Source organism: Triplophysa dalaica, chromosome 25 (genome assembly GCF_015846415.1).
Source record: "Triplophysa dalaica isolate WHDGS20190420 chromosome 25, ASM1584641v1, whole genome shotgun sequence".
NCBI classification, from domain to species: domain Eukaryota; kingdom Metazoa; phylum Chordata; class Actinopteri; order Cypriniformes; family Nemacheilidae; genus Triplophysa; species Triplophysa dalaica.
This window is the reverse complement of record NC_079566.1, coordinates 7,675,221-7,698,147: the sequence shown is the minus strand read 5'-3', so window position 1 is coordinate 7,698,147 and position 22,927 is coordinate 7,675,221. Positions and strand designations below refer to the sequence as shown.

Sequence of the window (22,927 nt, the reverse complement as noted above, 5' to 3'; positions counted from 1 at the left end):
CCTAGAACATAGAATTTCTTTTCCTGTCTAGACCTCTGACGTTTAATGTAAAACAATGTTTCCACGATGTTACGCCATTCTTCAAGCAGTAAACACATCCCTCATTACGTGTGTGGGAAAAAATGCGTTGTGAAGTATTCTAGCTTTATCTTTCTTTGTTAAAGCATTTAAAGGGGACATTTGTTGATGATCACTAGAAAATAAAAAAATGCCCCATTCTGCATTATGCCCAGATTGCAGTAATTAAGTATTTATTGATTTGATCATTATTGATTTTTTTTATTTTGCATTTATCGTCTTTACGTTTTAAACACATAAATGCAAATGTTGGTTTTTAATTTCATTAAAGCAGTCATGAAACACATTGAGAGCACGCTTAAGAGAAATGGAGTGAGTGAGAAAGATCAGAGCGCAGAGTTTGGCCCCTTTCGGCGAGATGGTTGAGTCCTCGTCAAGGTTGCTGTGGTATCCCAGCATCACCGTTCACTTCGAGCCACGCCGCGATCCGCTCCGCTTCTGGCTGAGGGAACGAACTAATACCTTCATGTGAAAATGAACATAGATGACACAGAGGGTAAAAGCGTCAGATCAACGGGAATCCTAACCGTTTTTAAGAGAGGATGTATTAAATGTGGTCCTGCGGACTCCCAAGCAAAGAAAATGAGGATTAAAACTGGAGTTGCATTTAGGAATCTTATATTTTTTATGATGGTCACGTGCGTGCGAGGTAAGTAATAGGTCTCGAGGAGTTATTTGGGGGGTTTTTACATCAATTTGCATGTGCGTGGATGGGAATTGGGTTTGAGGAGATGTATGTTGGGAGAGCCGACCGTGCAGCAGAATGCTTGAGAATAGAAGCGCATTTACTCAATGCAGGCATTGAGCGAGGGCTCAATAAATATTCTTGCGGTATGCTCGAGCTACGTGAGTTGCTTATGGACATTAAATGATGAATTACAGTGTAATGCAATGTAAGGCGAAATATTGTGGCGTTGCGAAATTTCATCAAAAGCTTTTTGGGGGAATGGTTGGCCAATTTGTTAACATGCAGGGCGTTTTCAGAAAGTGCTTGACTGTTAGCAAATTATTTATATTGTAGCCTATAGCCCATAGTTAATAATAAATGAACGTTTGTCGTGTATTTTCGTACAGCTGTAACATCACTGATGGGGTGCAACTGATAAAGCTTCACGATTCCTTTTGAAGATGCAAGGTGCTGAGAAATATAGGCTACTGTATGCTTCGGGAAACGTGCATTAGTCCATAAGTAATCTAGAACAGGGTGGACGACGTGTTACATGTACGATTCTGACCTTACACCTGTCAATGGACCGCCAGAGCATCTCACAATGGTCCTCTGGACTCCAGTTAATAACACTTGATTTGGCGGACTTAACTGTTGCGCGCCGTCTCCATGTAACATACGAAACACATAATTTGGCCATGTTAAACATCCCAAATCTCTTCCGTGTATTTATAATGAAGAAGCTCGGTCTGAGCTCATCTCTTTGCAAATTGTGGTTCTTGCAGTGGAATTCGACGTGTATAAAAGTTGTCAGGTTTATAATCGTATAATATAGGATTTTGCTTTAAAACGGGTATGTGGTTGGATTGAATTTGGTGGGGTGGTGGCAAACCCGTGGGCAACACTTCTGGGTGATGTATCTTGATCATTAACACCTGCCTAGCATTTTAATTTGCATCGGATCTGGTCCGTTTCCATCTAATGCTAAACGGTTAGTAGATAGTGTCGTGATGGGCACATATGACCCTCATACACACACAAACCTCTATTCATTTCAACTTCATTTAAATAGAGAAACGCATTACAAAAAGGTTATTTGACTTTTCAGTTTTGTTGTGTTAATTCTTTGGGGTTTAGCCTATCGTGTATGTCATCATGGGAAAGATGAGTATTGGGAAAGGGGTTGATTTGTTTCTTGGATGGAGATGAGGATAAACAGCAGGAGCCGGTGTCCGTGTAAAGCGCGCGATCCGCAGTCAGTCTTGTTGGCTGATACCGTCGCGTGGTGGCAGTGTGACGAGATGCCGAGGATAATGAATGCGATCTAGACCTCACATCACTGCCTTACTGCGAGAGAGAAAGAGAGAGAGAGATCCACTGTGCCTACAATGAGTCATTCTGACCTACAGATTTAGCCAAATAAATAAACACTCGCAATATCACCTATTAAATATTTCTATTACAATATGAGGCTCATAAATGTATTCTTCGTCAGACCAGCAGGCCTTAGGACTTAACTTAATTATACACAATAATTCTGCTGGTGCTGAATTAATACTCACTGTTCTAGAGGCAGGGCCCAGGTGGTGGATTTTTAAACAGAAGTGCTTCATATCTTACCTTTTATTTCTTGCCGGCAGGGTAAGTAACAAACCGGCATATTTTCTGTTATGGGGAATGCCATATGGTTGTAATATAACTGGTCAGTTTCATTTGTGTTACTCCCCGCAGCCATCTATAAAATGTTCAGCGGCCATCTAATATGTTTATGACTACATGAATCTCCTCTCACATACGTTTCCTCTTGAAATCTCTACTTCTAGGCCAAGGGAATATGCAGATCCTTCGTGGTTGACCTCACGCGGTAACTTCACGCACAGTTCAGTGCGCTACTACAGTTTTAAGCACTGCTTTATCAGATGACTCTTTAATCTCTTCCTAAATAAATGACCTCAGATCTGTACATAGGAGCAAGGTGACCACTTGGAATGTATAGACCCTTTGACGATGACGGATCCTGTAACATCTGTACAGAACTTGGAAAATCCAGCATGATACAAATTTCTGAAAGAAGTTTTCAATCTCAGTGAGCAAAAGCAAGGCTTCTGAAGAGCCAGGTGCAGAGCGGGGTCATTAAAGTCTACACATGTTTGCAATCAAACAGATTTTGAAGAACGGCTCTTTAAGAGAACGCATGTTTGTGTGAGTACGCTGCGCTCATAACAACGTGGACTTTAAGGGCTCTCGGTTGAATGTCTAGTACCTTCGCATGTGGATGGCGCGTGACATTTCTGTTGCATTTCCAAGCAATTGACAAACGGCGTACCGCCCTCAGATTGGAATTACGTCTCGTGGGAAATCGAGAAGCCGCGAGAAAATAGATCCGGTTACAATGTGCATTGGCTGTCTGTTTATTGGTGGATGTGTAAAATGGGTGTTTAATGTTATAAATACCTCTCGCGAAATCGGGCGGAGGCAGATCAGTCAATACGACTGGCCGGCCTCTCGTACTATTGCTACTTGGATATGCATCACCTTTGCCCCCCGCCCTGAGCAAAATTGATCTGGAATTCAAGTGATGATCTCGTAGTAACAAGGCAGCGCACAAACCCCAGGTGCTACATATCCCCCACAGTGCTGGATGTGTTTCGGTCTTGTGACTACTGATGATGATCAGCGTTGAATTAGTCATGCACAAATATTCACGCCAGTTTGGGTCTCTTGACTCGTACTTGACTACATCTTAAGTGTTAAACAGCTTGTACAACAAAACACATAAAGACGCTGACAGATGGATGGCTTTTTAGAAAGGGATGGGTTTTTGGTGGACAAGGAAAGAGCATGTTGAAATGGTTTTTACTTCCCACATTGACCGTCATATAAGAAGCTTTATTATGTTATTAAAAGTACATAAGCATACATAAACAAAAAATGTATCCTTTTAATTTAGCATTTTTAGGGAACCCCCTAAATCACATTTTGGTGTACACCATCAAGGATTCAGATCCAACGCTGTGATTAGCAATAGTCGGTCGCACAGAATTCCCATGTATTTCATCATTAGTAAATTTCCTAGAGACGGTAGAGCGGCATTGATGTCATTAAGCAGTGACATTATACAGCCATTATTTACTACAAGCTGTATTTTGGCGATAAATTGGCTTTTGGAACAATCAGACATGCTTAATGATGTAATACTGTTATTCCATCATGAAACTGTAAACAATTTTGCCAGCTTGCAGTTTCCCATAATGCTTGCATGCACTATTTTTGCACACATCAATGGGTTTGAAGTGTAGATTGGTGGGGTCCAGCAGGGGCCTCTCGCAATTTCAGCATTGTGATTTTTGTCCCCTTCAATTACCATCACATTTCTCTAATACAGCTTTTAGAAAAGGATGAAAAGATTCCGTGCAAACTCAACAATGTTTGAAGTGCTGTCACACCATGAACGATGACTGAGTCACAACCTCATTACCTGTAGAGGGCTTTCAACACACAGAAGTATTCCACATGCTCGCTCTGCACAATCGCACAAAATGATTTTACTTTGACACCGCGGATCTGATCTCTCTCCACGGAAACTTAAACACTCTACCGTCTGTCCTTCTCTCAGCAAGCACTGCTTTCAGCGAGTTGATATATTGTAAAACAATTTTTCGGTCAACGAAAGCGCTGTTGTTGCACACTGACTTCTACGTTTTCGTGACCTCAAAGGAGTGAAGGGCTTCCAGGGTGACAGGTGTGTGGGAAATGCGGTCTGATTGGAGTCCTGTGTCTGTCAGGGTGGCTCAGGTGCAGAGGCGTGGAGCTGTCTGCTTTTCTCACCGCTACCCGTTGTGACAGAGTATCTCGGTCCATACACGCTCATAAACATTCACAAACTGGTACTGCAGAAGACGCGGTGTCAAAAAAGGGAAAAGCGTGTTTGTTTGACTCTTGTTAGGATACATCTGTACTACTGCAGTATTCAGTAGCTCCTCGCTCTTCAGCACAGATGTGAGAGTGCAGGTTTATGGAGCGCTGCGTTCATTAGCTTGGCGTTGTATGTACGTTGCAAACTCACAATCTACGAATTCCGATTTGCATCTCCGTGATGATGTTCTGCACCGTTTGGTGCTATTTTTAGCGAAAGCCTGGCAAATTTCCTAGACGTGACGGACCCAATCCTATGCCCTCATCCGAATGTCCATGAGCGCTCTGGGTGCGCAGCCAGCTTTTTATGGGTCAACTTCTGTGAATGAAGACATTTCTGTACATCAAAGCCAAGACTGAAGATTATTGGCTTTGATAGAAATGACATGCCATCTTTCAATGACAGCCAATAGAGTACAATGGCAGAGTTCAAATGGGATGTTACTGTACGATTGACCTCCTGACCTTGTAGAGATTTTTAAGAGGTCACCTGCGCTGCGCAGGGATTTTGTTCCCATTGTTCTTCGCTGAGGTGCGTTTAGAACAGTCAGGCCTCATTGTTTCAAACTTGTTCGCGACTGCTGCTCGCGGTGGGTCTCTTGTTTAAAGGGAAAATAGTTGTCAGCGCAATCTGGGTTCCATTGAATCGGGGCCGCCTCACGCCGAGCATAGCTGCCAATTTTCGAAAAGCTCATTTATTTTTTTCCTCCCTCCAGTTCTCACTCACATATGTTGTTTCCTTTTCATAGACAGCTGATATAAATAATTTCTCTTTGACTTAGCCTGGAAGTGATGTCTCTGGAACCGGGAGGGTAATATTTTGGCTGTAATTGAGAAGCTGTGTTTTAATGAGAGATGAATGATTACCTGTCATCTGTTATAGAGGACACAGCTGGACAGAAATCTTGACAAGCTTGACCCTTGTCATTTTGTTCTTGGGCGTCCGGATATGGCAGCGGCTGCAGCTGTTTGCTATGTTGTCATGTTGGATTTTGCCATATTTGGATGGAACACTTCCATTAGATGGAAGTGTTTTGCCACAAATTCACAATGAACTCAAATTTTCTACAAACTTTTAAGTCGTTGATCAATTTAGTCAGGTATCTAAGGTTTATTGGTGTGAATTTTGTGTTCGGAACTCCATGTGATGACAAATAAAATGTACATTCTCAATAAAATGGAATATGTATAAAATGTACATATCATATACTGTATATATATGTTACGTATACAGATTTGTTTTTACACATTTATTTTTACATTATTCCATTCCATTCCATTTTCTACCACTTATCCGAACTACCTCGGGTCACGGGGAGCCTGCGCCTATCTCAGGAGTCATCGGGCATCAAGGCAGGATACACCCTGGATGGAGCGCCAACCCATCGCAGGGCACACACACTCACTCATTCACTCACGCACTCACACCCTACGGACAATTTTTTTTCTATTTTTACATTATATTATGTTATATATTTATATAACGTTAAATACATTTTTAGAATATTGCAAGAAATATGTGACCTGCACAACAAAACCAGTCACAATTGCAAACAATACATTGTATGGTTGAAAAAAAGTTTTTTCTTTTCTGTCAAAAATCATTAGAATATTAAGTAAAGATTATTTTCCATTAAGATATTTTGTCAATTTCTTTCCATAAATATATAAAAACGTTATTTTTGTGAGTGGATACAGCAAAATTGCTAGCAAAAAAATGGCTAGAAACACGTCTACAAACTTGGCTCGCTGCTGCCAGCTCTTTAAGAATTACCCACTTAAGTTTGGTATCTTAGTAAAGCTTAGAAAATCTGCTTTCGGGTTCATCTACTCTCCTCAACATCAGTACAGCAGTAAGCCAATAGAGAGCATTAAAACAAACCTGTTTCTTCTTAGCAACGGCCTGCTACAGTGCATCTGATGGATAACTTTAAAGACAATTTTCTCAATATTTAGATTTTTTGCACCCTGAGATTCCAGATGTTCAAATAGATGTATCTCGGCCAATTACTGTCATATCCTAACAAACCATTTATCAATGGAAAGCATATGACTGGTATTGTGGTCTAGGGTCATATATGTTTGGTCATTTGCAGGTCTTTAGCCGAAAAGTTTCGACCGTATTATGTTGTCTCTCTCTTTCGGCTCAAATGTCGCCGATCACGCTGACCCTTTACTTCATCAGATAGCACAATCTCAGAGCACAATCTAATTAAAATGGCAAACATTTTAAATTAGCGTTTGCTGTTCAGGGAGCGTGTCCACAGTGTGGTTTAGGTCTTGCAAAGTGCAACTTCATCAGTTTCAGGCGGTCGTAGTCACCTTGGGGCTGGTCTATTTGTTCTAGTCCGACAAGATTTTAAACCAAATTTGAGTTATGGCCCTTCAACTTTATCTGGTTGAGAAAGTGAGATCGTTCGTATTGAAATTACCCAAGGGTATACTTATTACCTCCATAATTTAGATTCATTATTAATGATGATTATAATAATAATGCATAACTGAGATCAAGAGGTCAACTAACAGAAGTTAAGAGTTTATTTTCACTCTACCCAAGATGCTTAGAGGGATTTACCTATGATGCAATGCTGTGGTAGATATTTCGGAAAACGCTGCATTATGTGACAATGCTGAAGGCAGGAGAGTAATGTGGTGCCATGTCAATATTACTTGGATATTTAATGGTCCCTATGGCTGTGCGTTTGTTCACACGTCACAGATAATGTGAGACAACTTTGAGCCGGCTGTTTGCATGCAGAGGCCTACATATCCAATAAGGAAACACTTACATGTACAAGACAGAATGATTTATATGCCTAGTCTTCAAAAGTGCGATGCAGATATTTCAGTACTTGGTAAATAAAAAGAGCATTATTAGTAGTATTTGTAACCCTTTGTTTCTGTGTTATAGGAAGAATCAGCAGAATATATCTCAACTATAAAGGCAAATCAATATCTTGTGTCAAGAGAGGAATGAGCAGGTTGTATCGTAATTATGATGTCAAAATCATTTTTAGATTCTTCAAGATAGACCAGCAGTGTCAGAATAGAAGTGTATGGCAGAATCACAAAAGTATGTTGTCTTTGTTGTATTTCCCTAAATCCACACCAGCCTAAAGTGTTTGGATTGAACAACTAGTCAATGATCCAAAACACTGGTGCTACATAAAATTTAAATTTTTGCAAAGTGAAGATGTAATAATGTGACACGATTACTGTAAACAACCTCATCTACATGGTTATTTGTGACTTAGCTTTTACCCACAATGCTACTTGGGTCATTTTCTACAAACAAGCAACAAGCATCAGGGCAGAAATGACAGCGCACCTGGTGTTACATGGCTCAGAGCTGTCATGTCACAAACAGGGATGACAATAGGATCACTGCCGCGTTTGATAACATAAGCCCTGTAGTTGTAAGTTGATAATAAAAGCTAAAACTTATCTCATAAAAACAATACAGAAATCGCACACCACAACAAGCATGTGTGATTGTCTGAACGAATAAATGGGCTTCGTTTCTCATTTGTGGGAATACGCAAATCCCTTTAATTATAAAAAGAGCGGTTGACATTTTTCAGAAGATTTGGCGGTCGTTATTATCGCTGGTGGTTACGTAAAGTAAAGCTTTGCACTCTTAAGTAGTTTTGTGATAAGGAATAAACCTAATTTTTCATCCCAGTTGCCCAGAAGTCTCACCATCGCCTTTTTTCTTTCATTTGACAGGTAGGGACATTTGGCATTTTTTTATAACTTTGCTGATACGACCAGCAATTAGGGATGAAAAACACTCCTTTTCATTTTACAAGAGGCTTCTTAGCTAATTGGCTTTTTTATACTGTGTAGTTTTGAGAGAGTTGTGACATACATTAGTGCCTCACCTCTTACAGCCTGTCAGAAGAATTGGCTACGGTCAAGCATAGACTTCTGCAATAATTTGATTTCTTGCAGTACGAGAAATTCACATTGGTGGGCTCATTAAAGTTTTCTCAGATCAAGCCCTTTCCGAGAGCCTGTCCTCCTACGCTTACTGTATGTTGTCACCTCCGTTTTTTTACAGGAAAATGAGGTTCCTGTGAAAATTACACGTGCAAGGTGAAATGAGGTGTAATTTGACGTCTTTACACTAAGATTTTTCCAAAGCCTTTTGCGCGTGGTTGCTTTACATCGCAGTGGAGACTTTATTGGCTTTTCATGTCATTATTATAAGCTGCTCATGAAACACTAGCAATTATTCACCGTTAATTGGATATAGATAACAATAACTAGATCTTAATGTCAAATGTAAACAATTTAAAAAATGCTACAGTATAATAGGTTCTTAAACGTACATCAACAATCAGGGCTCGTCAAACCAAATCTAATGTGTTTAAATAACAAAGGCGTGAAAAGCATTCGACAACTATATGCCAACAAGTGCCGTGCAGAATTATCTGGAAGAAAATACTTTGGGTTATTACAATACATATATTAACATTATTTAAAGGATTAGTTTATCCAAAATGAGACTTCTTTTCGTCATTTACTTTCGTTCTGCTGCAGAACACAAAAGAAGATATTTTGAAGAATGTTGGTTACCAAACAATATTCCCCCCATTGACTTCCATGGTATGACCACAAAACCGCCAAGACATTTCCCAAAATATCTTCTTTTGTGTTCCACAGACGAAAGAGTCACATATAGGTTTAAAATGCAACATGTGTTGTACCAGGAATAATGACTTTGTATTAATTTCTTACTTTTTCTCAAAAATCTTAATTGAGTGAAAATGAGGAAGTACTACATTTGAATGTACTTACGAAGTAAGGGTAAAACTGTTAAAACAAATACAGGATTAATGAAATATACTGGAGTGAAAACTATGCTTCTAATGTAGTGAAGTTAAAATGTAGTGAAGTTAAAAAGTACAGATACTTGAAAAATGAAAAGTTAAGTAAAAATGTAAATAAATCACACCTGTCCACCTATGAAAATAAATAAAAAGGATGGAGCACAGTATCTCTGCTCTGTACAGAATCTCCTAGAGAATTACACTTTGTTTGGAAACCTTGTATAGCACACCACCACCACATTTCGCTGCCTTTCACATCACCACACGTCCTTCAGTGCCAGAATGAGGCATATCTCTGCGAGTATCAAGGATTACTTATGTCTTAAACACAAATGTCAACCCTGCAGAGACATCGCACTTAATGTTGAATCACGCTGATGTTTTCATCCGGCTCCTCTTACACAGATCTCAAGATAAGTTGCGCTCTGCCATTGGGATTTCCAGGCCTTCGTTTAAATGTCAAGCACTCCCGCTGGAGATGCTGCGTAAATACCCGCAGTGATATCACCCCTTGCTCTGCCCCCTTCCATATTTATTTGTGTTTTCCACAACGTCCTTCTTTTCCTCGTTCCTCAGTACTTACATACACATACAGCACAAATGCACTCGGACTCAAACAGGTTATGGATGCTGTAATACCGTGCAAGTCTTCACTGGTTGTTTGCTTAGCTTGAAGTTTTTTTTTGTTCATCTCCTCTTTTATTGATCTGTTCTCCGTATGTAGTTATGTTCATGCTGTGGCGCTTCCATGTCAGACACTGCATGCCCACTGCACTTCCATTCATTTAATTTGGCTCTTTGGATCAGACATAGCGCTGTTCTTCGAAAGCCTCCAATACTCTAATTAAAGGATCTTGTGATAGTGGAATTCAAGAGCCTTTGAAACGGCAGGCTTGGCTCTGAACCTCTACGTGTCTTACGAACTGGACGGATCAGACTAACTTATGAAATTACAGTCAGAACATGCCCAGTTTTGAGTCTGACCCTTATGTTTATTTAATGAGCTGTTGTAATACTGGTGGAGAAGACGTTTTTTAATACTTGAAAAAGAATCATGAGGAAAATACAGCAAGCATTGGTTGTGTTGTTTCATACTCCAAGACATTAATCCTAAATGAGTTTTAAATTAGATTATTTTATCTAGAAAAGTTTAAACGTGTTATATATTAGTATCTCCAGTGTTGTCACCTTTTGCAAAAAAAATATCTTGGCATTTTATCAAGCAGCTTCATGAGGTTTTGTGCTCTTATTGTCTGCTCTTTTTGCATTATTGATCCATATCATCCAAACCATTTGCTTTTATGATAGTGAGAAACATTTCAAACAAATGTCCTAAACATTCTAGTGTCAACTATTAGCATGTGTAGCTGTATTATATGCACTGATTTATATGAAAATCTGCACTGATGGCCGTGGCCTTTTCCTTTGGGATGAGGGTGGTTAACTACACAGTCAGGCTCACTACATGATAATGGGCTTCCGGTGGAGAGTTTGCAAAACTTAAACTTCCTGGCAACTTCCTAAAGAGCACAGCCTCTATGTAATTGTAATGAGGGACAGTTAAGCCCTTCATCTCTATTCAGCTTTTGGATTGTCAATAAACTGATGGAGACGGCTCTTTGTGGAATCAGAGCATTAAGAAGAAGGTAAACTTAAATTGCTGAGGCAGACTTAGAGAATGGCTGAAGAACAAAGTTAAGTGATCAGATATCATCAGACATTAAAACATGAGTGAAATATGTTTTTATGGCTATCCCATAACTCAAATGTTAGAGCATGGGCCTAGCATTATCATGGGTAAAGGTCAAAAGTTGGATTCCCAGGAAATACATCTAATGTTTACCTTCAATTCAAAGTTGGATAAGAGCAATCGCCGAATGCATAAATGTAAATCCTAACTAATCCGAGGCAGTTTGGCCCATGTTAAAGGGGAAAGGTAGTTCAATTAAAGGGGAAAGGTAGATTATTGGAACATCATTTCAGTGAATGCATTTAGGACAGAACAAGAAAGGTCTCGGGGTGCAAATGGGTCTGCTTATTCTATAGCATCAACAAAAGCTCTTTCATAGCCCCTGTTATGGACTAAAGGAAGTCCATAGGGGAAAAGTTCACCCGGGCAATCTTCAGAGCCCAGAGACTCAATATTTTCCTGCATCGACAGAACTATTATGCTGAAAGAAACTGTTTGGCCACCTGCATCCATTGCGGCTTGCAAACCCACAGCCTCTTTGTGAAGCAGAATTTTACATTATAGGTAAAATGAGAAAGCTTTATTGTGATTGTTACGTCTTTAATCGCTTCTGGATTTCATTTATTTTCTGTAAAGGATTGAGACTGAGAATAAACTCACACACTCTTAACACACACAATTAAGGGGCTGGGCACAATTTGTGTTCCGGCTTTTGTTGTCGTGAAGTATGGAGTCCTCTCTTGCTTTTAAATAGGCAGTATTTGCTAACCATTTAACAGCTTTGGCATGTGTTCATTGATGCTGCACTTCACTAACTCATCTACCCTGAAGAAATATACACAATTTATGACAATGTTTTGAAGAAAGGGACCTGAGGCATGTGTAATGTGCAGATAAGATATTTCAATTGAAGAGAAAAGAAAGCCATTTGGTATGCCACCATTGGTTGTACCATCATTATTTATCCTTTCCGAATCAATGAATGTATCAATTATTTATTTTGTTTGTTTATTCACTTAGGCCCACTGTATTTAATATTATCTATTTATTTATTGAGCATTTTGATCTTGTTCAGCAATTAGACTGGATGATTTGTTCACAAATACATTGACCCAATGATCCAGTTGAAACAGTTCTCCACTTTACAGCCCACTGGAGGGAAAAATTTCAATCTGTTCCTCAAACAAGCCCTCATATGAATCATATGTCTTCTGAAGACTTGGAATATATCACACAAGTCAGAACTACGGTTTATTTTTATTTATTTTTATATTCTTGATACTTAAAGGCTCAGTGTGTGAAATTTAGCGGCATCTAGCGGTGAGGTTGTGAACTTCAACCAACGGCTCACTCCACCCCCCCCTTTCAAGCACTACGGCTGCTAACAACACACTTAGACGTTGTCACTTGTTCAGTTTGCCGTAGGAGATAATGTTTTTAAGAAAGGTGTTCTGCAGAGCAGTTTGTCTGTTTAGGGCTACTGTAGAAACAACATGGTGATTTCAAGGGGACCCGCAGTGTATGTAGATAGAATTTGCTCATTCTAAGGTAAGAAAAGCATAACGTTTAATTATGTAAGGTCCTTATACACCTCTGAAGACAATGATATTGCATCAAAGGGATTGTTCCTGACCTGAAGGAAAAAATGACAGACTTTTCCTTTTTGGATAAACTATTTGATTGAAAATGAGGGCGAACAATTTAAATAATGACAGCCTAAGGAAATAATAAAAGCAGTTATTTATATATTTGAAAACACAATTTATTTTTTTATTTGCGAAAAGAAAGATTGAAAGTTTTTTGACGCTGGAGGAAACTGAATGGCTGTTCAGTTCAGTAATGGGACGTTTTCATCAGTGCAGCTGTCTGCATCGCCTCTATTTCCTCCAATGTCACTTTGCACTTGCACTTCTGGAACATTCGTTGAGTTTCATCTGAGAGGTTCTGCAGTTCAGCGATAAGCATTGCGCTCTTTACATTCCTTCTTCTGCCATGCTTCCCCGAAGCCCTGAAGTCCTATCAATGCCTCGAGCTAACGCGAGCGAGTGGAGAAAGGATGTCCTTTGTGTATGTCCGTGTTTGTGTTTGTCCCTACCTTTGTTTTGTTTGTTTGCAATGTGTATACAATCTTAAATCATGCACAATGTTTAGTTCATGTTTAGTTTAGATTTTTGTCTTGTAATTCTTGTTCAAGTTAAAAAACATCTGTTCTTTTCAAGTGTTCATACTGAACAAACACCTCTCAGTAGATTGATGTCATACATTTTGTTGACTATTCAATGTCTATGAAAATGTGTTTTTGTCTGTGCTAGATCCATACTTTACATTTTCATATTCTGCAGATGCCTTTAAAGTCACCGTGCACAGAATAATTCACATTTTACACAGTGTTGCAGTGATTATTATAAATGATTTATCCATGCACACCATTATTTTTTCAAAATTAGTTTGCATTTGTAATCTTTAATCAAAAGTCAGATCCGCTCCCGCTCTCAACAACAACTCTTCACCACATGATGTCAGCAACAAAAAAGAGGTAGGACTATCCTGAACGTCCAATGGGCAGGTATTTTTGGCCCTCCCCTCCAGGTCCAACTTACAACAAACCAATCAAAAAGGGAAGGGCTAATAAAGCCCCACGATAAAGTCACCATGAAACGGAAGTTGCGATTGACTTTTTTCCGTATTGTGACGAAAAAGTGTAGGGCGGGGCTTCGTTTTGCCATTCCCTTTTAGATTTTGTTGTAAAATGGGCGGGGGAGAGAGGAGCTTAACGTTTTTGATGAAAGATAACAAGTGCCAATGAAATAATAAAAAGAATGGTTTGCACGGATAAAGCACTTATAATAATAACTGCAACACTGCGTAAAAACACCTGTTGGATTGCATGGTGACTTTAAGGTATGCATTTTATAAGGTTGTGTTGTGTTAGGAGTTAAGCGTAAGGAACGCCATAGTTAACATACCAATATCTCAGAAACTCATCAGATCACATTGCAAATGAAAACGGTAATTAATTTTACCAAGATACAGAAGAGAAGGATGTGTGAATCCAAATGTACATATTTCACATTCTCTTAGACCTTCGGGCCGAAGTTGTTACTCTGTTTTGGCTTGAGTTAAATGGTGGGCACAATTTAGAGAGCATCTGAAATTAGTACAGCCACTCACGAACACAGGGGAACGGCTAGCGATCTTTTAAGTAAACATGCTATTTTTTTTTGAATGTGAGATTCTTCAGTCACATTTGAAGGCAGCACATAGCTGGTTTCTGCGGCTACTGTGTTTGCATCCATCAGTCAATGAGCATTACGGCTGTTCTGTTAATGCAATTTTACAGCACACAAATATATCGTAACTCCGACAATGAAGGTGGCTGAAGATACACAAACTCTTGGCTCTGAATTTAAAATGTGCTCTTCCAGCCGTGCATGCGCCATCGCTGTTGGCTCGCCATCAAAGTAAGCTGGGAAAAAGACGAGCCAGCTGGGAAATAGCACATCAGCACAAACAGAGCCAATCAACATTAGCCCAGGCTCACCCCGAGAACAATAATGCGAAGACTGGGAAAGTATTTACTGACACTGTGTTGGGCTCCACAGGGTGCATGATCCTTACTTACCCTCCAACCTGCTTTCTGCATTACAGCGCCACGGCTTTCATTAGGGCACTGAGTTCTTTTTCGTCATCATCATCATCAGAGCCTTTAGAGTTATCTTCTGTAGTGGGGGGGGTGAACACCTGCTCTTGTGATTGCCGCAGCTGAGCGGGGGGAGTTAAATGAGAGGAGTTTGATTGGTACTTCATTGAACTTTTCTTAAATGTTGACTCATAAAGCAGTTGATGGATTTGTTATAAAAGAGGCTGATTTTTCCAATGGGAAATCAATTTGGGAAAATGAGTTTGGAGCTTTTTGGGTAATCACCGTTGTAGTGATGTTTTGGTTAGAATATAAAATGAAATTATGTGTGCTATTAGTGAAAAGAAAGACACCACAAAAAAAATTTAGAGGACAATGACAGCATAAGTGTGTGTGTTTGTGAGAGAGAGAGAGAGAGAGAGAGAGAGAGAGAACGAAAGAAAGAAAGAAAGAAAGAGATAGAGAGTGTCGCTCTCCATGGTGCTGAATATCATTGGGCCTGTGTGGTTCAGGGCTGTTTTGAAGAGAAGCAAAGGCCTCGCATGCATTGCTTCAAACGTGTGTGTGTGTTTATTTTCTAATATAGTAGACAAAAAGAAGCAAGATTCTGTCTGTACCCTATTTTGCTCTATCAGCTGGTGCGCTGGCACAAAAATTAACAGCACCAGTAGATAAAAGACCATCCGCAGTGGTTGGAAGGATTTATTGCTCTTGAAACTGTGCCTTACTCTATGTATAAAACATGAGGCGCTCGTGTCAGTTACCCAAAGCATAACACTACTGTATCCGCCCGTGATGTCAAGTGTGGTCATTTGTATGGATTTAGTTTGAGTTTTATTTATTAAGTATTAATATTATTTTAAAATATAAACACTGGTCGAGAATTAAAACTAAAACTAAAATCGTAAGTGCTTCTGGAACAGTTTTGTTAACACCTTGTAAAATGGTCTATATTGAATTGCAGTTGGATTAAAAAAGATGTAATATACATAGCTTTGGAAAAAATAATCAACAATTTTTTTCTTATTTTAACATTTTCAATAGTTATAGGTATGTGTTTAGGTAAAATGTTAATTTTTGTTTCATTCTGTGAACTATTAACCATATTTCTCCCAAATTGCAAATAAAAATATTGTTTTTATTTCCATTTATTTGCAGACAATTATAACTGGGGAAACAGATTTAAAGAAAAGAAAAGAAGTTTTTTTCAGACCTCAAAAATTGCAAGGAAATCAAGTTAATTTTCAGTTTGAAGCGATACAACATTAATTGTACACATAAAATATGCGATAAACTAACTTTTGTATCACAGTTTTCATGTGTCTTGTCATGCTGTCAGTCTTTCACATTGCTGTTGGATGACTTTTTCACTCCTAAGGTTTAATTGTGTTGAAATACAACAGTCACTGGACTGGAATGGCCACAATACATTTAGGAATCTTGATTTAAAATGATCATTTGGAATGGTCTCTTAATTTCTTTGACATAGAGAAGACCTGAAACCCAACATAAAAATGTGTGTGTGTGCCTGTATTTTATACTTTTCATTTATAGAACTTTCTGCAGTGAATGTCAAAGTGGTGCTACAGCAGCTGTGTCCTTCTAGTTTTGGAACACCCCCAGTAAGTTGTACAGCGCCGACCAGTGAAAGGCTCAAATCGAGCTGAATTGTCTTAAAGTTTGGCCTGTCCGGGAGGCAGCTGAAAGCAGAGAACATTTTATTGTTTCTCTTTGACATGGGACAAAGAAAACTGCCTGACAGCCTTAGCAGTGGAGAACAATCTATTTTTCTTGCTTTTATCTCATTCTTTCTGGCAGAAGATGAGACGAGTTGGTCTAAAACCCAAAACCTAAAAATACATTCAGCACGCCTTTGTCTATTCACAGTTGCAGTTATATTTCTGTTTTTGCATTTGGCAGATTCTTTTATCCAAAGCTATACATTTGATTAGTAGGCCTATGTGTGTTTCGTGGGTATTAAACCCATACTGTTTTTGTTGCTAATACATTATGACAAACATTACTGCATTGCATTATTTTTGGGCGTCTAGCAATGAACGTTATCCTTTATGAAGTCTTGTCAGATTGTAATGCTTAAAGGAACAGTTCACCCAAAAAATGAAAATTCCGTCTTTATTTACCCACCCTAAAGTTGTTTAGATCCGTGTAAATGGATTTGTTCAGATGAACGCAGAGAAAGATATTTGGAAGAATGCTTGTGACCAAACAGTCCTTGGCCACCATTGACAACCATTGAAATTTTCAATACTATGATAGTCAATGGTGGGCAAGAACTGTTCAGGTACAAGCATTCTTACAAATATCTTCTTCTGTGTTCATCCGAAGAACAAAGCAATGCAGATTTGGAAAAACTTGAGGGTGAGTAAATGAAGACAGAATTTGTATTTTTGGGTGAACTGTTCCTTTAAGGAGCCTGTAGTATCACCTTCACGTTTTCTAGTCAGCAGGCAAACATGATTGTTTTACTGTTCTTCGAACTTTAATTGTTTCACGGTAGGACAATCCTTCATTACAAAAGTTACACAACGGTCAGGTGCCATGATTAAAAGCCTTAATTAATGTGTTGGATTGACAGGCCTATTTATTCCCTTCATAGTTTTATGACTGCACATGACTTTGATTCAAGTTTACATCAAGTTAAGTGCTATTTTCTGTTGGTCCCTTTTGAGATGAGATGGTGGCAAAGAGATCTTCTGCTAGCATCTGAATGCAGCTGGCCCATTAAAGTTTTAATATCACACAGCTTTACTCTCACCCTTTAAACCAAATGGGGCCACGCGTCATGTAAGCGCATATTACTTACCTACATCCCAGTCAATAAATGCCTCCTTTCTCTCTGTTAGGCATCATCCTTGTCATCTGTCCTATCTCTTCGCACTGACAGGCAAAGTATACTAAATAGAAGAAGTGGCAATGGGTGTTAACATCAAACACAGCCCCCCCGAGAAATGTTCTCCAAGACAGAAGCGATCTGTTTAAATCTAGAAGCTATAATCAGGAAGTCTCATCTGTGACTCTTAATGTCTGATGTAGAACAACGTAACCCTGTATCCCAAAATATACGAGCCGCAGGTCCCTTATTATCGATCCACATCGTGAAGAGGAGATGAGATTAGTGTGGTCTCCTTGGTTCACAGCATCCAGTGAGGGAAAACTTTTCAGTGATCCTGAAATTGTTTTCCTTCTTTTTTTTAGGGGGGGCTGTGTAATTTGAATCAGCGTTTCCATGAGCTCTTCAGGGAGTTTCACGAAGCATGCTGGGAAACATCTGTTAACAGATGAGACTCTAGACGAAGCTCCTCCATATTGTCTTTGTCTGAGAACCGCCTCTCTGGGGAAATTTCACCGTATATAGTCTAGTTTTAATCACAAGTCATATAAACATGCCCTGGAGTTCTAATTTCATTCATAATGTATTGATACGTAAGTGTGCATAATACATCACCTCGAGTTGAAGAAGTGTAAAACATCAAGGAGTCCTGTAATTTCGTCGCTCTGTGTTTTACTACAGCCGCACGAGCGGAAACCCACTGATCTATCCCAGGGTTTGATTTATTTCCCTGGGATGCTCATACCTGCAGGAGATCCATATTTCATTAATCAAATGTGTTACGCTCATATTCCTCACCACGGGTTGTTGTCTTAGTCGTTGTGAACCTGACTCTTTGAACAGTTCACACTTACTCTGAACAATAATAGTGTAAAAGTGCCCTCAGTGTACCACCTCCTACCTGCATCTTCTCTCCATGGACAACAGGTTGTATTTTCGGCTCTCATTTGCATGGCACATGCCCCTTGTTGTCCTCTTGTGTTCTTTTTGTTTCAGTTGAGGTGGAATGGTATGGACAAAAGCAGAGGGAGAGAGAGAAGGAGTGAGAGAGAGAGATGCGTAGGCAGACCGTGTGAAGGCAGTGGCCCCAGGGCAGGGAATGCAATGCAAAGCAAACAAGCTTAACAAGTAAAAGTGCAGCTGAGGCCCAGCACTGCACCTCTCTCTTTCCAGCTCTGCTCTTATTCTCTCTCTCTACCCAGCAGAGATTTATGTACTGTGACACCAAGTCATATTACTGACCTGGATTCCTACTCCTGCGTGTTTTGCCCAGCTTTTGGGAATGTTTAACACCTTTTCTTTCATTACTAATCACTGCGTGAACACGTGTATCACGTCAGCTAGGTCCTAACCAGGCATGACCAGGTTTCCTGGTCAATTTTTTTTTTATTGTTATACTGTTTAGTTTTATACAAGTAGTATTTAATTATAATTTTTTTGCTGAAGTGTAGGAAAATATCATAACATATTCCAAACATTCCTTTTGCCATTATTTGTAATCATGTCTGACAAGAACAATTCTCCACACTGAGATTTGGTCTCACCATTAAGGCCATCTATTATTACATAAAGAAAGAGAAAACCGATACAACAGTATTATTTGTACATGTCTTTAGGAAACGTTCAAAACTTATTTGATAACCTTGATTTCTTTTACTGTTTTTATATGTCTTGTCATGCTTTCAGTCTGTTGCATTGCTGTTGGATGACTTAATGACACTCCTGAGGTTTGATTTTGTTGAAATTCAACAGTGACTGCACTGAATGGTCTATTATTATTTTTGTTCTGCGGCTGCATGTACATGTCCATATATACATACGCAAACAGTACTGTACGTATATACATTACGTGTGTGTGTGTGTGTACCATTTGCATACAAATGCTAACAAATATGTGGCTACCCTCGACATGTGCTAAACAAATGTCAGTGTGACAGCAATCAGAGCAGAAAGCATGAGCGCTCTTAAAGTAAACATGAAAATAAAGAAGACGAAAAAATCTAAAGTAATGCAGAGAATGAAACTGAGCGAGAGAGAGTTGACATTTTTATTGGTATAAACCGCTATTTCTGCCGACAAGCATTTGTGTTTTCAAGGTTTTGTACATTCACAAACACACATTTAAGTGTGTTAACCTGTGTTCTTGTTTGGTGTGACATCACGATTATGCTATCTTTAGGAATAAAGAATAAGAGGTAATGTCACCCAGCATCTATCATACTGCTGCAAGGAAAACCTTCCACACAATTAGACAATGACAGATACATTCTGACAGCAGACGGACAGACTTCTGATGTTGACCTGAGGGTGGATGTGTTGCAGCTTGCTGTTTGATGCTCTTTTACCCATAAATTCATAGAAGGCTGCTGTTAATCTCTATGCTGTATTTCTGTCATTTAATACTTCATTTAACCGCTCATTAGATACAGCCTGAGAAGTCTTAATATCAGCTATTTAGGGCTCTGGAATAAAGATCAGAGATAGTATATACAGTGAAAACGGACTCTCACATAATTCATCTTTACTGAATTCCTGTCATTCCAAACCTGTTTCATCTTTTTATCTCCTCCTGAACTCAAAAGAAGATATTATAAAGAATGTTGTTACCAGACAACACAACACTTCCATTATTGATACAAAATCACTGAGACATTTATCAAAATATCTTCTGTTGTGTTCCACACAAGAAAGGGTGATTTTGAATCACACTAGTAAATCTATAAATGAAGACAAATTATGTCCTGTATTGGGATTTATAAAAAATGAAACGCATGTCGCAGGGGATTCATGAAACCATATGATAGGGATAATGGGAAAAATGATTGTTCATGCAGCTGTTAAAGAGACCGGTTCAACTTGAGGTTATGAGTTCCTCAAGATGTCATTGTAGCATCAGACGTTCTCTCATGACACTACACAGATGGCCGTTTTGTCAAATTTACCCAAGCGTCTTTGTGACAGCTGCTTTCTTTAGATTTGCTTGAGTGGAACTATTGCTTTAGGCACTTTGTCTTCATATTTTGTCATTCAGTTTTCTCTTTCCATCTCTCAAGCATTCTCAGTTTCCCAAATGACAAAAAAAGAAATCTGTTATGGTCATCTTTAAAATCATCCGTGATGATATCAAATCCCAGCTTGTTTGTCAAACAGGAGCATCTGAAAAGACTTGCTTTTTTACAAGAAGAATAGCAATACATAGCCGCGTTTAATTTAGTGCAAACTGCGAAAAATGCTTTTTGAAGTGAATTGTAATGGCATGAATTTTTAAATCCCTATATACGTTTTGCACAAAGTCAAGCCATTATCTGATCTTCAGAAGTCTTTGCAACATCACGAGACCCGCGATGGAGCTTTATATCTGGAGGCGAAAACATTTCTTCTAGTTACATCATACCTTCCCTTATGAGTATTTCCAAGGCTCTCTACGGTCCACTAAATCCCCGCGTTTTATGGCTGAACATGCACAGCTGACAGCCAACCACTTTCAATACAATTCAAAGGAAAAAATGCACTCCCAATTATTCCTGCTGGTTAATTAACTGGTAAAGCATATTTCAAAGACCCGGGTTGGGGAGGGGGGAGTCGTTCCTGAATGCTGCGAGATAACTGACAATTTGGTTGTAATACAGGCGATCCTATTTCTCCTTAGGCTGTGATGTTACCATTTACTCTCTGTATAAGTGTTGTTTTATTGCTAGTTAAAAATAAATTCTATTGAAGTGCACCTTATCATGAAACATTTCGGCAGCTCACATCGCTGAAGCCGGTACACCGGTCTTCTTTTATTTGGTTAAATGAAACGATGGCCTTTCGTTTCAGATGTGACAGCTTGCATTGCTACAAATGACTTTGGGGAACCAGACGCAGGGCTTCATCAGACAGGCATGTTGGATCATCGATCGGCACATCCTTAAAACGGTTCAGCCTCCCCTGTTTAAGGATTATCAGTGGCAATCTTCCAGGCTGTTATATCACTTTCTGAGAAGAAATCTCTGAAGATTAAAGATTCTCAAGGACACTCTCTATAGAGCAGATGTAACAAACACATAGCCTTTTGGAGACTGTATAACCACTGTAAAAAATATTTATTTATGTTGGTTCAACTTTTAGAAAAAGTTACTTGGTTGCCATAAAACTTTTAAAATGTAGTTAATTTTTAAAAATAACTTAACCCTTGTGTGGTGTTCATTTATTACTCTGCCAGTGTTGGAGTGTCTAGTGTATAGTTTTGGGTTTTTAATTCAACACTTTATGTTAAAATAATTAAAAGTTGTTAACTTCAACTCAACTAAACAGCATATGTGACCCTGGACAACAAAACCAGTCGTAAGTCGCACGGGTATATTTCTGACAAAAGACGAAAATACATTGTTAGGGTCAAAATGATCAATTTTTATTTTATGTCAAAAATCGTTAGTATATTAAGTAAAGATCATGTTCCATGAAGATATTTTGTAAATTTCCTACCCTAAATATGTCAAAACTTTATTTTTGTGAGTCGATCCCTTAATATCGCGAACAAAAAATGGTCAGAAACATGCCCACAAACTTAACTCGCTGCTGTCCGCTCTATGAAAACTACCCATTCAAGTTTGCTATCTATGTAAAGTTAAGAGATTCCGCTTTTAAGTTCATCTACTCTCTTCTATGTCATTACAAGGGTAAGCCAATAGAGAGTGTTAAAACAAACCTGTTTCCTCTTAGCAACGGCCTGCTATAGCGTCTCACGTGCGCAGCGTACACAATCCGTCATGATCGCGCTTCAAAACATGGATTCTGATGGAAGCGCGTTTGCTCAATCTAAACGCTAATGACAGCTATAATTTAACGAACCTAGTAAATGATTGTTTCGCAAATCATTGGGAAGATAATACAGAATGTCCAGAGACCGGCTTGACATAAGGGGATGCCCCGGAAGACGACGAATTCAATCAATGTTTAGATCGCTTCGACTCCGTGACATGAAGGAATACAAAGTGTTCACTGCGGACTCAGAATTCAACCCGCTTGAGTGGGAAAATTCTTCAAAGTTCAGGTCAGTTAGTCACAAACGTTCTTAAATACCTTCTTTACAAAGTAGTGGTTTTCATGAGTTGTTTATGTCAAAGTTATGCCAATTTTGCTCTGACAAAATGTAAACAAAACATCATCTTAGCATGTAGATCTGCCTCTGTTAGTGATGATTCGTTGCCAGCTCAAGTGTAAAATTGTATATGTTCCTGGAGAATTATTTTTATGAAATTTTGTGTGTATA

The 22,927-nt window shown here is 39.0% G+C and overlaps 1 protein-coding gene across 3 annotated transcripts in view; it reads left to right on the top strand.

Moving 5' to 3' along the window:
* Nucleotides 1-504: 504 nt before the first annotated feature.
* The window catches only part of csmd3b (CUB and Sushi multiple domains 3b), a 347,235-nt gene continuing 324,812 nt past the window's right edge, over nt 505-22,927 (top strand). For all 3 annotated transcript variants that reach the window (XM_056741016.1, XM_056741014.1, XM_056741013.1), the window contains exon 1: nt 505-727. In XM_056741016.1, coding sequence (XP_056596994.1) covers nt 553-727 — 175 coding nt within the window. In that variant the 5' untranslated portion in view covers nt 505-552. The remainder of the gene's footprint in view (nt 728-22,927) is intronic.